General features: G+C 40.8%; 1 protein-coding gene across 1 annotated transcript in view; it reads right to left on the bottom strand.

The window, feature by feature from the left end:
* Positions 1-16,826, bottom strand: part of PLEKHH1 (pleckstrin homology domain containing, family H (with MyTH4 domain) member 1) — a 44,899-nt gene that overhangs the window by 17,070 nt on the left and 11,003 nt on the right. Inside the window, exons 4-14 of the mRNA XM_010574180.1 lie at positions 15,413-15,496; positions 13,732-13,813; positions 9,954-10,963; positions 7,489-7,567; positions 6,775-6,863; positions 6,079-6,229; positions 4,999-5,138; positions 4,119-4,229; positions 2,520-2,606; positions 1,361-1,522; positions 323-403 (exon numbers count right to left, since the gene is read on the bottom strand). Coding sequence (XP_010572482.1) covers positions 323-403; positions 1,361-1,522; positions 2,520-2,606; positions 4,119-4,229; positions 4,999-5,138; positions 6,079-6,229; positions 6,775-6,863; positions 7,489-7,567; positions 9,954-10,963; positions 13,732-13,813; positions 15,413-15,496 — 2,076 coding nt within the window. The remainder of the gene's footprint in view (positions 1-322; positions 404-1,360; positions 1,523-2,519; positions 2,607-4,118; positions 4,230-4,998; positions 5,139-6,078; positions 6,230-6,774; positions 6,864-7,488; positions 7,568-9,953; positions 10,964-13,731; positions 13,814-15,412; positions 15,497-16,826) is intronic.

Genomic DNA, 16,826 nt, shown 5'->3' with positions numbered 1-16,826 from the left:
AATATATCAGCTGCTGTATAAAAGTCTGCTCTAAAGGCTTCACAGGACCAAATGGAGAAAGCGAGAAACAAGATATACAGTGAACTGAGAAAGAGAGTCACTTGCCTTCTGAGTCTTTTGTCATTTTAGCTTTTAAAAAAAAAAACAAAAAAAAACCACAGAGAAAATACTGATTTCTTTTTGTGGAGCAGATGCTGTTAGAAGAGGAGAAGTATAACCAAGGAAGAGCTTGAAGCATGAGACACAGAAGCAGTAAAAGAAAAGAAAGCTTCATGAGAAATGGGAAGGGAGGGTTCAGAAACAAAAGGGGAAAAGGAATTACCTTATCTTCATGATTTCGATAGTAGTAGAAAGTTCTTCCAATCAGTGCACACCAGACCAGCTTAGAGTGACCATGCTTTACCTGTAAGGAGGGCAAATACATGTTTTTAACATCAACAGTGTTTTCTTGCTGGAACGATTTTCTAGGATTTCAACTTTCAATTCAACTCTCCCTTAAAATCTTGCAGTTCTATGCTAACTGGAGCTCCTCTCAAAACATACAGAGCACCACTTCCAAAAGCAGAAAAGTACATCCCACCTAAGTAGATGGGACACTGGTGCTTATGGAAACGGGTCTAAGGTTTTGTTAAGTATTTTACTCATTCATAACAAGCCATCATTTCTTTATCCTGAAATACAATATTAAGAATAAAGTTTTTAAGATTATAAAAACAAATCATTTAATCTCAGCAGGAAAAGACCGGTCAACATGTAGTCTAGGGAGCTGTTTCCTATTGCAGATAAACAAGCTTTGGATGCAGGTTGTCTTTAGCCATCTGTAGATGCTGACCAGAATTCTATTAAAAAATTCATAGTAACTTGCTATGCAAAACTGATCTATGGAAATGGCATAAAGCATAAGAATTTTCAGCCATTGTACATTGCACTAATGCACCTGCAGTCTGTTATGATGGAAATAAATGCTAACCTAGAACCATACAAGCCATTTCTGTGAAATTCTCCTATATCACCAAGTTAAGATCAATTAAATGTGACATTTAACAGCATTTCCTATTGTTTTTTCTTTTACTATGACATGCTGTGAATTCCGTTGAAGAAAAGCATACATAAGCTAGACAGTTGTTATAACTTACTATTTGACAAAGTCAGTATCTCTCAGTAGGCCTGTTTGTCCCATTCCTTATCATTTATACAAATGTTCCTCTCAAATACAGAGATCTACTGCTACTCTTCTTTCTTTCCCCACTCTTCTAGGCAGTACTAAAATACTAATTTCTTGCTGACATTTACTGTGCAAACCAAGAAGCTGGTACACAGTCAATACTAAGCTAAACTGAATAAAGAAATAGTATTCTACCTTGGTGAGCCAACCTTTCACAGTAGGTTTAGCATCACTGTGAGGAACACCAACAGGACCAGTCACTTGCACTCTCAGGATACTCTGTAGGACATGAATCCATTCCTCCAAGATGTTGGGAGAGTCTGCTGTCAGGAAGTAGGTTCTCTTTTCTGTCACGAGCTGGAAGGAAAAGGAGTGCAGAAGTATAAATCTGCACACCTACAAATCTTTTCTTCAGCTGCTGAGTTTCATTATCCCATACAGATTTTTTGGGGGTGGTTCAGGAGGGATTTTTTGGGGGTAAGAAAAAAGGCGCGAACCCTCAAAGCCCAAGTGAAAGTACTGAAACTCAGATGAATCAAATTCTCATGAGCTCTCTGCTGTTTCTGTTAGGTATTGTGGCTTTGTGTCCTCTCACATCGTTTCTTGTTTCTCAGTGCTGCTGCTGATTTTTCTTTTTAAAGGTTACTACATAAATGATTTTTTTTTCCTTGGCATTCTGCCTTCAATAGCTTGTGACTGTGAGAGGAAAGATGCTATGAATTTAATAGTATTAAGCCTTAGCAACTTCAGTTCTTCAGTTCCGTAAGGGCAGAAGGTAGCTAACAGGTCAGGCCACGTGCCTTTCAGAGTATGAGAGAAACTTTAATGCCACCTTAATAATCAAGTCCTCTAACAATAATGACTTAAAACTGAACCCTGTGATGGGCTAATTTCTAATATTTCAGAAGTTGAATTCTAATAGGAATCCAACACTTCAGATGTTTCTTCAGACCCTCCAGATGTGTAAAGTCAGGACAGAGATCTTGCGAGAAGAGTGTTTCAGAAAGAAGAGATCCTAGGTACTATCAGGTTTTAATTGTTGTAAGAATCAATTTTCCCCACAAATTTCAAGCTCTCAGTCCTAACTGCAAAAAAGGAAAGTGCTATGGTGTAAAACAAAACAAAAATAAAGGAGAATCACTTTCAATCTCAAAAAGCTGTATTTGGGTTACAGTTTAGGTCTTTCCCCATTATTTATTAAACTAACTGCCTGGATTGTGCCAGGAAACACAGGGGACAGATAAAGTTAGCTCACATCATTTGAGACATACAGTACCACTCAGCCTGAGGTAAGTGCTCTCTCACCCAGCCACTGAGTGTGTGGTTATCTGCAGGATGAAAAAGCAACACTTACCTGGAATGTTTGGGACCCTTCACCCCTGACAATTTGGCATGAAGAATTCAGTTCCATCTGCCCTTGTGGTTTGCGGATAACGTCACTCTGAGGAAAGAAAAGCAAGCAACTTTTTCAGTAGGAAAAAGAAACTCAGATGGGTCTTGGAGTACTTAAATACAGCATAATATGCATGTGCAGGTTGGAGTCTGCATTCATGAGCTGGAAAGGACAGCTGACGGTTGCCAGGCTGAACGTGAGACAGCGTGATCCCATTGCAATGATGAAGCAAAAGTCTCCTCAGTAGTGGCAGACAATATAACAAGGGTAATGGCAACAAGTACGGTCTTACAAAGTTCAGATTGGACATTAGGGAAAAAAAACACCAAAAAACCCAAACAACCAAACCTTTCTCACTGGGAAGGCAATACAACACCAAACAGCTACCCAGATAGTGGCTGAATTTCCACCTTTGGAATTTTTCAAGATTCAGCTAGACAAAGCCATGAGTGTCTGGTGACAGTCCGTCTTCAATGTATCAGTTGGACTAGGGTCTTCCAGAAGTCCCTTCCAACCAACAGTCTAAATTCTGCATATTTATGAAATTATTTTTTATATGTATGTATATAATATATATGTATAATTTGCTTGTGAATTCTGACGGATAAACCTAGTATCAGAAAAAAAGATGCATTGTGCCCTAAGGTATACTTTTGTCTTGTCAGAATATGACAACTGAAAAAACAAAAAAATTGAAAATAAATCTTCTCAATATTCCTGACTTGTAAGCAAAGATGTGTATATACACAGAAATACTATGTAATTATGCAGGTATGGAGGAAATTGCTGTGTCCAGAAGAAAAAAATATGGAAGGTGAATATCCCTAAATATAATTCTCTGTAATGTAGCTAAGTACAGCAGAATAACCAAGGCCAACAATAAATGTATTTTATTGCATATACAAATTTTGAGTGCATACCACTAGAATTTTTGAAATAGCGTAACTTCATTTGAAACAGTTGTGAGTTATAAAAAAAAATTTGGAAAGCTTTGAATGCACAAACATGCGCTCTCAATATTGTTTCATTGGTCATTGTAAGACAGGATTTTTCATGAAAGCTTATTTTCAATTTTACCCTAGTTTTCTAATACTTCCACGTCCATGTAGGAGGGTGCAAAATGAAAGAATCCAGCTTTCTTTCCCCTGAAAATCATAGTTTTGCTCAGAGCCCCATATACTGACTGATGAGTATGTATCTGTGCCCTCCTGGTATTGTAATTTATTTTTCCTTTATTTTCATCTTAAACATGACCAAAGCTGGGCCATGGTATGCCTTCTACTTTTCATCATGTGTATGAAGTTAACCAGTAGGCATCAAGCTTCTGTCCTTGTGAATAACCTTTCATCTCCTGGAAACTGCTACCACAAGGAGTTTCCCTGCCTAAGCAGAGACCCACGGTTGAACCTGTGGGTCAGGCATAAAGCTCTTTGGCAGGACATTTTGGGGGAAGCTTGCCCGTGGCTGCCCACTCTGCTTGTGATATCAGCCTGGAACTGGTTCTGCAGACAGCCTTCCCCTGTGCCTCCACACAGGAGTAAATGTATCCCAGTGACTCACCGGAGACTTGTAGTACATGATTTGTCTGTTTCTTAGAACAAACCATCGTCTCTTCCACATCTTCACCTGGCTGCCCATTTTCAGCAAGTAACCTGATTTCTCCATGGGTTCCTAGAGGGCAAAAAGCAAAGGGGAGAAGAGGTTATCTTGCACCTCTCAAAATACAAATGAAAGAGTACTGAAATCAAGCTCAGATATTTGCTGCATCTCCATCATTTTCTGCTTTACTCTGCCTGATGTGAGTAGCAGCCATCCAAGGTCTCTGCTCAACTTGGAGAGAGTCCTAGACTATCTGTGTAGCTGCAAATACCACATTGCATTGTTTTAGTAAAGAATGCATCTGAAGATCATTTCACTGATTGTTTGATGCACTGAAAACTTGTCTTCCTACCATAGCAGTGATTTTCCAAATAAAAGTGAAGGCTGGCTCTAAGCCATGATTTGACTCCTGTTCCTTATCCTGTACTTATCTCTTGCTTTCAAGAGTACTGAATTTAATGCTGCCCATGTTTAAGCGTTTTTCCCTAGGCCAAAATGTTCTATCCTTTCTCCTTCCTTCCTCTGAATTTCCAAAGTTTTTTGTCACAAAAGCGTAAGGCCATCATTAAAGTAGAATACAAGTACAGAAAACCAGTACAGGCCATCAGGAATGAACATAGCCCTTGGTGCTTATACTTTTATCTAACCACAAAACAGAAATTGCACCACCTTCTAAAGCATCAGATAGTCTCTTTTGATACAAACCAGCTGGACCAACAGCCCAGTCTGTTAGAGCATCTCTTTGCAGAAGATAACTCAATATATTGTAGTTACGCTTTTTCACTTTCAAGGCCAAGGCTCTGTTTGCATCCCTTCACAACCATGAGGCAGCAAGACTTACAGTGCAGATTCCACCATCAGTGGAATAAGAAGATGTTCGCTGTAGCTTATGTTCTGGTTCTGAATAGTCACCATCCAAGGAGTAGGCATCAGGAGGGATGGCATAGTCACTCTCAGAGCTCAGTGAGGACATAGATACACCTGTTCAAAATAAAGGAAAGAATGAGAATCATGGCTAGACAGAAGCATGCACTGAATATTGCACACTCTGAAAGAGTTTCAGAGTTCACTATTAAGGCTTTTTTGTTCAAGAAGAACAAATCAGATCAGACTTTGGAAACTAAAACTCCACTAACCAAACTTCTAAGACCTTTTTTTTTTTTTCCCTAGGAAGACAAGTAGTGAGAGTGAATTTTGGATACCGACAGTGAAATAAATTTGTTGCTGAATAAACAGGGATTAAAATAATATTTAAAAAAAATAAATCAGACTTGTTATCTAAGGCACAGACATGCTGTTTTCAGCTTGGAAACATCCATTATAAAGCCTCAAGCTCCTCTCATTCAAAGTAAAGAAAAGGCTCCCTAACCAGCAATCGGGTTTTACTTTCTGTGAATCTTCCACTACTGGTCCATGGCACTGCACAATCAGTCAATGCATTCCACTCAAGGATCCAGTTTAACCTTCCTAGCAGTCAAGAAAAATTGTCCTAGCCAGGACCCAAATTACCTGATGCCTCTTAAAGATAGGAAAGGTTTGCTTACTGGTCAAGAAATTATCAGCCAGTGACAGAGACAAAAAACATTTTCTTTAATGTGTCAGTACTAGCTTGCTTACAAGCAGAAGTCACAGAAAAGGTATGGATGGCTTCACTGGATACGAGATGAATTTGGGAGATCAATCCTTCCCACAATCTTAGCTTAGCAATTGCCTGGATGGAAATCTACCAGCAGTAGAAAGCCATCTAAAAGGACAGGTTTCTGTTGAGTAGCTGTTGGTGTCTGCACACATTCTGGAAGAACTCCTTATTAGCATCACCAAGGCTGAGTATTTGCCTGTCACTGATGATGCTGTTCAGGACATCTTGCCCCACCAGTGAGGACAGAGTTCATGCTTCCCAGTAGTAATACTCCCACCTTACCTCTCTTCACTGCACGAGGGCTGCCTGGCATGCTAGCTTTCCTGTTCTCAGATCCAGCAGTAGAAGTCCTAAAGCTGGCATGGGAGCCACAGTCATCATCAGAGCCTGAAGACTCATCTAAGAAAGGCACGTTGCTGATCTGTGTGGCTTTCTGGAAAACAGACCTGTATGGTCAGCATGTGAGGGAAGAGTTTCCCCAGGACAGTCCCTGCTTAGTAAGGAGACAGAGCAATCAATGCAGGCCCTTCATTTTCACACTGCCTTGCCCACTACTGTGCCCAGGGCTACTCACTTCCTCCCTTTCTAGTCCGAGACCTTCCAAGCTGGACTCTCTAGTCTGATCTGTTTGGGTCTCCTCTGGTTACAACCTCCTACTGTTCCACAAGCCCTGTGCTTCTCCATAAGCTCTGAAAAGCCCTCTTCCATTTCATTCTCTAGGCTACACCCACTATCACCCTTAGGTTTCTACAGCCTCATAGTGCACACTGCAGCTTCCTGGACCAAAACTTGCTTCAATGTTCTGTATTTCTAAATACATTTATTATCTGCTACTCCTGCATTCTTTTGGCGTCCAGTACTTCCTGGCATTCTCAAATTTTCTTTCCTTCACTGCACAGCTTCATCCCCTCCTCTCTCAAATTACTAGCAGCCCTGGACCATGCTTTTCATAACAGGAAAAGTGAGGTAACTCCTTACCCCCTTCAGCGTAGTGTAGACTGGCACTGTGACATTTCTGTAGATGAGACAGGTAAATGGCCCAGAAGTTGAACACGAGAAATTGGAAACTGGGAAAATTCAGAGAGAGCAAGAGAGCAAATAATACAAACTGGTGAAAAGGAGAAGGTTTTAATGGAGAGGTACACATATACGTGTAAGAACTTAGGTAGCTTCTTGGAACATCAAATAATGGAGGACTACCATCCTGGACAGTTTGGCCTCAGAAAGGCCAGGGGATATGTTATTAATTACATATAACTCCCAGAGACAGCTGCAACGCTCCCTCCATTTAGCCTGTAAGACATCTTACCCACCCTGTGCTCCCCATGGTACAACAGCCATCTGGTGCACCATGTCCAAACAGGTAAAAGCCATAACAGAGGAAGGTAATGGTGAATCACAAGACTAAAAGCAGGCCATAGACATGCAGAGGCAGAAGAGTGTCAGTGAAAGTGATGAAGGAGATAATGGAGTCCCCAAAGATGTCACTAAATGTAGGGGCTCAAACAGCCCAGCACCAACTACCCCTGAAATCAGAGGTATCCTCCCTTCCTTCCTTTATCGTGGCTATCTGCAAAATCAAATTTACTTTGGAAACAACCAAGGAAATGAAGAAATGTGAACAGCCAGAAGCTCAGGTCCCACACTGTCACTGTAAACTCCCTCCAAGCATGAATCTTATCTAGAACTTACAGCAGCTGGAAGTATCATTCACCATAGCCACTTCAGACAACCTCATACCAGACTTGGCCACAGCATAGATTCGACTCTCCTGGAACAATAATACCATGAACAGCAATGGTCAAACAAAAACACGATTCCTGCAAAAAGAAATGCTCATGTCACAGAATCACATCACAATCACAGCTTTGGGCAGGAAGGAGGGGCCCTCTAAGAAAGATTGCTCTGTTCCACCAGATGTTACACGAACAACCATTAGCGGAAATGTCCATCTGAGTGTGATTCCCTGAATCACAGCAGATTTGGTTTATAAATGCTACAAAGATAATATCCACAGACTGGAACACCTACTTGCAGTTACCAATAAATTACTATATCACAGCTTGGAAAAAGCTGGGTTTTCCACTTTATTAACAATGCATTCAAATGAATCAAGTACAGGCCTAAAACAGGACAATTTATTGAGGCACCACCTGCAAAGGATTCCCATTCTCTGATAAGGGAATGAAAGAAATGCCTGGAATGATCTCAGTAAGCCTATGTCTCAGTTATAACAACATATGGAGCTTTCAGTTCAAAGGATCTCCAAGTGCTTCACAAATTGATAAAAATTTCAAGGGGGGAACCCAAACCTGTAACTAAATGCAATGTTATGACTAAGACATCAACCAGTCTAAAATGGATAAAAATCAAAGCTAGGAATCCTCTTGCTGCTCCTTAAAGCATACAACCAATCACTATCAGATAATACACATAATACATATACATGAAAGTGCCTAAGACTGGACAGTCAAGCACACCAAAAAAAGAAATGACAGAATTAATATTTTCTGTACATATATGCATTGTGATTTAGTCTCTAATGAAATATGTGCATTTTTTTTTCCCCAACACTTCCTATTCAGGGCATATAATGGACATCCCTCACTGATTAAGCTGCTGTTTAATATTCTATTCATGCTTTAATGCTTGATATGCTCAAATTTGCCCTACTTGGATACACTTACTTGACTCTGGTCTGAAAACAAAATAATGAATTTTTCATGTGGTGTTCCCAACTATAATACTGCAATGCTTCATAAACATTAATAAAAAAATTTACAAAAATTTTACAAAAACCCTGGGAGGGACACTGATGTGTGCTATCACTGTTTTCCAGAAGAGGAACTCAGACATAGGTTCTTTGAAGTATCCAATGTCTCTGGAGTACCCATTTCAAGATGTCTAAGACCTGACTTCTTGAGAATTTAGCATCATGTAACATCGTTTGTAATGAAAACAATTGAATACAGTTGCATAAGAGAAATGCTCAGCACTTCACCAATCAAATTTACTTGCTAAAGTCAAGTTAGACATTCAGAAGGTACATGTGGAGCTGATGATCACCTGTGAAAAATCTAGCTTAAGGGACTAGAAGAATCTTACATGGGAACTCTAGATCAGAGAAAGGAATTGTAGCCAATCTCTGAGACATACTTCCCTTCTTCCAAGTGAGTACACTGCTCATTATACTTTTCTGACTTCTGCAGCAAATAAAGCAGACACCTTAAAAACTGCAGTTTCTTTTCCTACACTACCCAGCTTCATCCGCAGCACAGTTCCATATTATGGACTGAAAAGACATTTCTTTGGAAAAACAGCTGTGATTATACTAGGGTTTAAACTGGTATCATAAAGGACACAGCCAAAGATCACAAATAACGTGCAGTTTTCATAGAAAGAAAATTATAAAACATGAGCATTAACAGATGAGTGCTTGACTTTGCACCTTCAATAAACCACTTGTCTGCCTATGCCTTTAAAAAAGCAAACTGAAAATAATGAAATGATCTCTTTTGATACTACATTGATTTTCACCAAGTTTAAGTTAGATTGCAACATTAACAAACAATCTAACCATCTGAACTATGAAGTAACTGAAAGTAATAATAACAAACTTCTCTCTCATGTGAAGTAAGCAATTGGACACGTATATTCACTTTACCGATGGTTTTCACAAAATTTTCCTGGGAGCAGAAGTATACCATGAGATAGGAATGCTGAGATCTAATCCATGTATCTATTCTAGTATTCACAGCTTTTTCTGACGCTGAAACTATTTGGTCTGGTCCATTCACTTGCATTTCTGACTCACTGTTCTATCTTAATCACATGAAAACAGAACTAAGGATTAACTTTTGATGACCCGTAAGGATAAACCACAATGCAGCACCTCCTGACTTTCATTTTTATTCCTATGTTTCTTGAGCACTATTTACTTCCATGAGTTTTTTTTCTTATAAAGAGAAAAGAAGAAAAAAATGCTGAGTGGAACCAGCATGCCCCATGATCTGGAACTGTCGGACTAGGTGCTTCAGAAATGTGACCGATGTCCACAGGAAACAATTGCTTGAGACCAAGAGCTGTTGTAGCCTAACTACTGGGCACTAGTCAGAGATAAGCAGCACTCCTCAGACTGTTGTCCTTGCATTTCTTACCCACGATGGGAATCTGTGCAGTGGTGGTGTGGGAGGTTTACCTCCTGGGTCGAGTACACCAGCTTCAGAACTCACAGCTTCTCTTTGCCCTGCAGATAAGTGGTTGCGTTCCTCACATGCTCCAGCTTCTTCCCTCACCGGGCCACGTTCTGTCTCCATCGTCTCCAGTACCCCATCATCATCAATGTCTGTCTCCTTCACTTGCCCGTGGCAGATTGGAGAGTCTGTTATGGGCTGGAAGGTGCTAGCCTCTAAGGTCACTACACGATCGAAAGAATTAGCCCCTGGCTGTGGTTGGCTGTAATGTCTCTTGGCTAGTTGGATACTGTCTCTTGGCATATTGGGAGTTCGTATTTTTGGAAAGGTCATACTACTGCCAAGGCCGCATTCCCTCCCTGGACAGAAGGAATGTGCTGTAACAGCTGATGTTGACACAACCAGGGGTGGCTCAGCAGTCTGGGGATGGCCCTCAAGCATGCTCATTAGTTCTGCTGAGGAAGAGGAGTCCAGCCGGTGGGAGTGGAACCTGGCACTCAGATCATCAGAGAAGCGAGTGCCGTCCAAAGCCACTTGTTGCAAGGTGCTCACAGTGCTATGGTTTCCTTCCAAAGACGACTGGAAAGTCAAAGCCTCAAGGATTCTTGTGGCCTCAGCTGGAGGGTCCAGTGATGTGGCATCAGAGCACCCTAACCTGTGCTCAGAACTTACGGCTGGGAATACATCTTTCTCTGTGGAGAGATTCCAGCTTGATGGGTCAGACATGAGCTTCAGCGTGCTCTGGGAAAGCAGAGATTTATCCTCTCCATCCTCAGAAAAGGTGTCATTGGCAAGGACTATGTTTGCTGCAGAGAGGACACATTTGGTAGGTCCTGTTTGGCACAGCTGTCTGAAACCAGGTGCAAGGAGCACAGATTTCTGGTCTATCTTCTCAGCAAAAGAGGCCTGTGGTGCTCTGGCCTTCAGAGAATTACAGCTCCAAAGAGATTCAAAGGGAGGAATGGTGGTCATATCTACAATGGAGAACATATGGTTAGAGCATTCAAATGCTTTACTATCTAAAATGTTACCTGCTAGTATAAGTTGTTCATGTCAGTTGTATTTCAATAGCACCCTGGCCTGGTTAGGACTATATAGAATGGAAAGGAGATGGCTGGGCACAGCTGTAACAGAAGCGCTATATATTTATAATTGGGAATAGTACAGAAAAAATAAATAGGAAATGAATAATTGCTGTTTCTTACAGAAGTGGAATTAAGGGGTGCCTAATGAAATTATCAGGCAGTGTTTGGAATTTGCAGAAGGAAGGGTTTGGGGTTTTTTTTCAGACAAAAAAGGAAATAGAATGATGCAGTGTCCAAAAGATAGACCAGAAAAAGTAATTTATCAGTGGTACAAATAACAGTTTAGACACAAGTTCTGGCCTAGGAAATTCCCAAAACACTGAAAGCAGAAGCTGGAAGGATACACAGAGAGAAGGACAGCTCTACTTGCAATATTTTCTACACTCTTTCCTGAAACATCCACAGCCAACCAGCAGACAGGATACTGGTCTAGGCAAGCTTTCAGCCTAACTCACAAGATAGCACTTTTTACTCCTACCTATCCGCAATTATGTCTCTTCTCTTAAAACAGCCATGAGAAGGAAGTGCACCTATCCACACAATACTTTGACAAAAACCATCTAAGTGCCCAGAACACCACGTAGCATGACTTCTGACTTCAATGGGCCTACAGTGATCTAAACTATCAAATAAGGTGGTATAGTTCCTCCCATTCCTAGGGGCTAGATGAGGCTTCCAGCATATGTATGGAGACCTTCTTAACCATCACACTAATTAGTGAGGTTACTCTCTTTTCAAGAATTTCCCTAGAGCTTTTTGCTATCCTTTTGTGCTACATGACCAAGCAGTGCTTTTTGTCAGCAAGTTTTATAAGTTACTTACTTGTTTTTGCTGTTAAAACTTCCTTTATTTTTTCTCTGCCCCTTCAGCTGCTATACTAGAAGATGACATAAAAGAGAGATCCTAGATTGCCTCCATTGTCCTTTGTCTATTTAGTACCTACACTTTATAATTATTCTACTTTCTTCCTTTCCATAATTACTAGATTTAAAGACTATCTCAGTTCTACAGGTTCTGCTGAATAGCAGCTTTAGGGTATGAGAAAGCGTGGAGAAAACTTGGAGCAGCAGAGGACATTACTTCACTTTATGATTTTGATTGACCTTGGCATTTATATCTTCCCTGACTGAAAAGAACCAAGTCATAAGATGCTTTGGAAATTGCACAAATATGGGTGAGTGTGACTGCACACCTATTGCTGAAAATGCTGCTTGAACATCAAACTCTACAGGCATTGCTTAACTATTAATGCGATTTACAAGGAAGTAGAAACAAACTGAAGACACAAAGTAACAGAGGGAAGGACAAACAGCAGAATAAATCACTGTTGATTGTGGAGAGGATGAAACCCACTCTTGGAAACACAGCTGAGAAAAAGACAACCATGAGAGCCTGACCTTGGCACTTGAGTCACAAGGAACTGAATGCTAACAAAGTTATTCCTAACACATAATGCTAGCACACACAAATCCTGGCACACATTTTGCTCTGCTCCTGAGGTAAATCATTAGTGTAGACTGAAAAGAGGCCATTCATTTCAAATATTATTGATATTTTTGCAGCTTCCTAGATGTGACCGGAGATGAAGCAGAGGAGGCTGTTATTATTAGCATGGCAAGCAAGAAGAGATTTGTCTCTCTGCCGAGGCCTTTGAATTCAGGCTGGCACAGTGAGACTAGTGGAGGATAAGAGGAGAGGGCATAGCTGTTTACTGCCCAGAGAGTTGGGATCCAGGGAACACTTAATACCAGATTATTAACGCAGCTTACCAGCCATTCTCTTTTTGTAAACAGCCAGAGCCAGAGGGGATGAGAAAAACCCAGTCATAAAGCATTTAGCCAGAAACGTGGTGGGATTTAGAAGGAATTTTGCCCTATTCCCTTGCTGCAGAGTGATAGGAATACCAGAAAGACTTCTGAAGGAAAGAAATGCCCCCTACCTGCATGCCCAGTGAAGTTCTGGAAACTAGGTCATCCTACTGTGACCAAACCAAGCTCATTAAAAAAAACAGGATGAAAATGGCTAAGAGTGAATTTCCTCTTCAAAATGTGTTGCGATGAAAGGTGCTGATTTCAAGCCCTGGAGACCAAAGTTCTCCATCTATCCATCAAACAAGAACCACAAAAGCACAAGCACCGTAAGCAGCTTTCTCCAACCCAACCTGATAGCACAGAGGAACCCAGCTTCTAAAGGCAGACCAGACAGCTGCTGCCTTGGCCCACCCATTCAGTCCTCAGTTACTCAGCTCACATGCCAGCAGAGGTTCTGTGGGGATGAGAATAATTCACACATGGAAGTAAAGTGAAATACCTCAGGGAATTCTACCCTGCACCACTGAAGTGAATGGAGAGTTTTGCTATGTATTCCAATGAGTGCTTCTAATTCAGGAGCTCAGTGGCTTATTTTAATGGCAAAAGCAGATTCTGAAAAAAGGGGTCTGTGTTCAGTCACAGGTGGGAAACCAATTAAGAGTTTTTAAGGCAGGTAAGCAATGTTATTCCCATCTTAAAAATGGGCCATTCAGGAACAGAGCAATTTTACTGCTTGCTCACTGTCACAAGTGCTAATTTCTGACAAAGTTAAGAAAACAACCCAGGAATGCTGACTTCCACTCTTGTGGTGGTTACTAGGCTACAGTGCCAGGTGAACACATTTACCTTGCAATGTATCCTGAAGGGCTTCAATTTGCTCCGTCAGCCTCTGATTACAGTTTTTCAGGTGGTAATTTTCTAGCTCAAGCTATGAAACAACAATAATAAAAACTGAAAAATAATGCAAAACTGTGTGTGTTCCACGATACAGAACATGTCTTCTTCTTTATTACATTCAAGTGTCTTAACACGAAAAGGAAAAAAGGATGGATGAGTATACCAGTCATCTTGAAATCCTTCTACTCAGCAGCTCCACTGGACAACCCACTTAAACGCTTTGCTGTGCTTTCTCAAATAGCCTCTGTATATACTATTTGAACTTCTCAAATAGGTCTTTTAATTTCCTTCCCTGCTATTGTTTATCATTTACTCCTGTTCCAGAAAGAACTGTCACATAAGAGACAATCAAAAAACTATCACCCAGGAGCATTTTTCCCTCTTACCCTGTATGTGGTAAAAGGAGATCCCCTGGATCCACATAACCAAAGGAATGAAAAAAAAAACCAAACAAACCAAAAAACCAAACCAAACCATTAAGGGTGCATTTACATTTGCAATTAGTGCACAAGTGATGCTTTGCAAATTTGCCTTACACCTTTGCTTGAAGTGTCTCAAGATACATTCTTAAACACAGCAGTGGTGCATCCAAAGAGGCTTGCCTCTTGATAGAATCAAAGTTGAAATTGCACCCAGAGTGCTGTCTAGAGCAACCCATTTGCAACACAGATGCAAAGTCCTTCAGTTGTGAGCGGTTCACTTGTGCATGGTATGTACCTAGAATCAGCATCTGGCACGAACTTCATTACCAGTGAAGATACAGTGTGAACCGTATGGTCCTGGATTCACAGCAGGTCACAGGAACTCAACCCCTGTGCTTCCTCCTTTGTACTGCACCAGTCAGCAATGTAGATGCACCTTAAGTTATCTCATATAGGAAAATGAAAGAGAAGCACAGCAGCTCTGTGAATTATCTAGGCAATCTAATGGGATTACAAAGTCACATCATAACAAAATTAGTGCCCACAAAGACTGCTTCTTCCAACTCCAACAATTTCCCTTTCTGGCATAAACTGGGAAATCTATGGCTTTAACTTGGGATAAAAGGGAAAGACCAGAGTGCCCCACTCCCAGCTGGAAACCATTACTGCACCTTTAAAACTGTGTGCTGACCCATTGCTATCTCTCAGTTTTTCTAGAGGGTATTGAATTAGGCCCAGATAGAGGCATAAGTCCACAGGATGGATAGGAGGGAGAGGTTAGACGTGAGAAAATGCTGGGCAGCAGGAAAACAACATTAGTCAGAGATGGCAAATTGAGGAAGAGCAAAGGATGTGTTTGTGTCACAGCTGCTTTGTCAGAAAAAGAGACAGAAACTGCACCCAGAGAAAAAAGGGAGAGGCAGAGGAAAGCTAGGTGAAAGCCACTTGTGACCAGTACATCTTCAGAAACTGCTTTCAGGCATTAGTGACTTCGCAGTCATTTATAGTTTGCCCAAAGCAGTAAATAGCCCTCAATAAGAGGGACGACCCTAGCTTTGCAACTGCACGTGTGTAGGGCCAAAAAAGCAGAAAACCTCTGTGGCAGACTGACTGTCCTCAGACTATTGGTCTACATAGCAGCCCACTGGCAGTGCAGCCGCTCTACCTACTCATAGGCCTTGAAACCTGGCAGCAAGCAAAAGACTCACCTCTCTCAGCTTAAGTGTTACCCACTCTTTGATCTTGGCAGCTTTTTCTTGAACAATTTTGGCTTCCTCAGTCCTCAACTGTTTCTGTGCCAAAAAAAGATTAGATGCTTTAGGAGAGTACAACTAACTGTTCTCAGTAAGTTACTGCACCACGAGTGACTTAAACATTGAAGCTCCCATTCCAGACGTAAGATTTAACACTGCTATTTGGATATTATTATTTAGCTAGCCTCTGAAAAATCAAGCTTTAAGTTGTCTTACGTGGTCCCTGGAGTCAAACTCAGAGGGATGTTTCAAGAGTTTGTTGTGGAATAGCAAAATCTAGCTCAGGTAATGATTGCCCACCTACCACAGTTTCTTTTGAGTATAGTCTGCAACTTTCACTGTCTTAGATGGTTTTGCAATGTTGCTGTTTGCTGTTAAGCACCTGTAGTGTTCCCCCAGCCTACACACACACGCATTGTTGGCTGAAGTTAATAAGAATTAAGCAGTGCCTGTAAGTGATTTACAAAACATTGTAATAACTCCAAGCAAAAGGGATTCAATTGCTGCAAGCACAGGTGTAGAGTATAGACTTTAAAGGTGCATGAGATGGAATCTAATAACAACATATTTAAACACACAATATTCTCATTGAGAAAGTAAATTAAAGAAAGCGGGGGGGGGGGGGGAGACAGCAGACTCAGGATGAAAAAAGCTCCAGAACTTGACCTTGAAACACTAAGACTTGCTAGGAGGTTTTGAGATGGTCTAAGTGGTTGTATGTTTACATATCCATTAAAACAGGGTCTAGTCCACACAAAGGTCTTATGTTATTGTTGATTTGTACAATGAACATTTTTCCCCAAGTATCTGCTTGGATAATATTGCTACATCATCATTTTTGCAGCTGTGTTTACTCAGCTGCTTTTTTTTACTTTTCTGGAAATTTCCTTTGAAAGATGCTGGATTGATACTACAATCACCTGAAGCCTTCTGTTCATCACCTGTGTGGCTTCATGAGAAGCAATGTCACTGAAAGGTCTCCTATGTACATAATGATTTAAACAATTACAAGGAGAAATCAGTTCCAGGAGTGAGGGAGGGGGAAATATACTCTATATAGCACATTCAGCCCTGGTTTCTCTAATTAAATGGACAAAGGTAATACCTTCTGGTAGCAATTGGTGGTTTCCCTGCTAGATTTTTTTCTTCCCAGATGTGAACAAATACCAGTAATTATGATAATAAAAGTGTCAGTACTTACCCCCCTCCCCCATCAGTTTTTCACACTGAAGAGTGTAAGTTCACTTAATGAATACCATATAAATACATAGTAGACTGTAGGAAATTCCCCACATCTTCACATTGCTTTTAATCACCATGTGCTATTCATCACCACAACTGCATATTTACAAGCTCTTATTCAAATATG

Source organism: Haliaeetus leucocephalus, unplaced genomic scaffold (assembly GCF_000737465.1).
Source record: "Haliaeetus leucocephalus isolate CR32 unplaced genomic scaffold, Haliaeetus_leucocephalus-4.0 Scaffold417, whole genome shotgun sequence".
NCBI lineage: Eukaryota > Metazoa > Chordata > Aves > Accipitriformes > Accipitridae > Haliaeetus > Haliaeetus leucocephalus.
The sequence above is the reverse complement of the archived record's forward strand: the minus strand, read 5'-3'. Positions and strand labels throughout refer to the sequence as shown.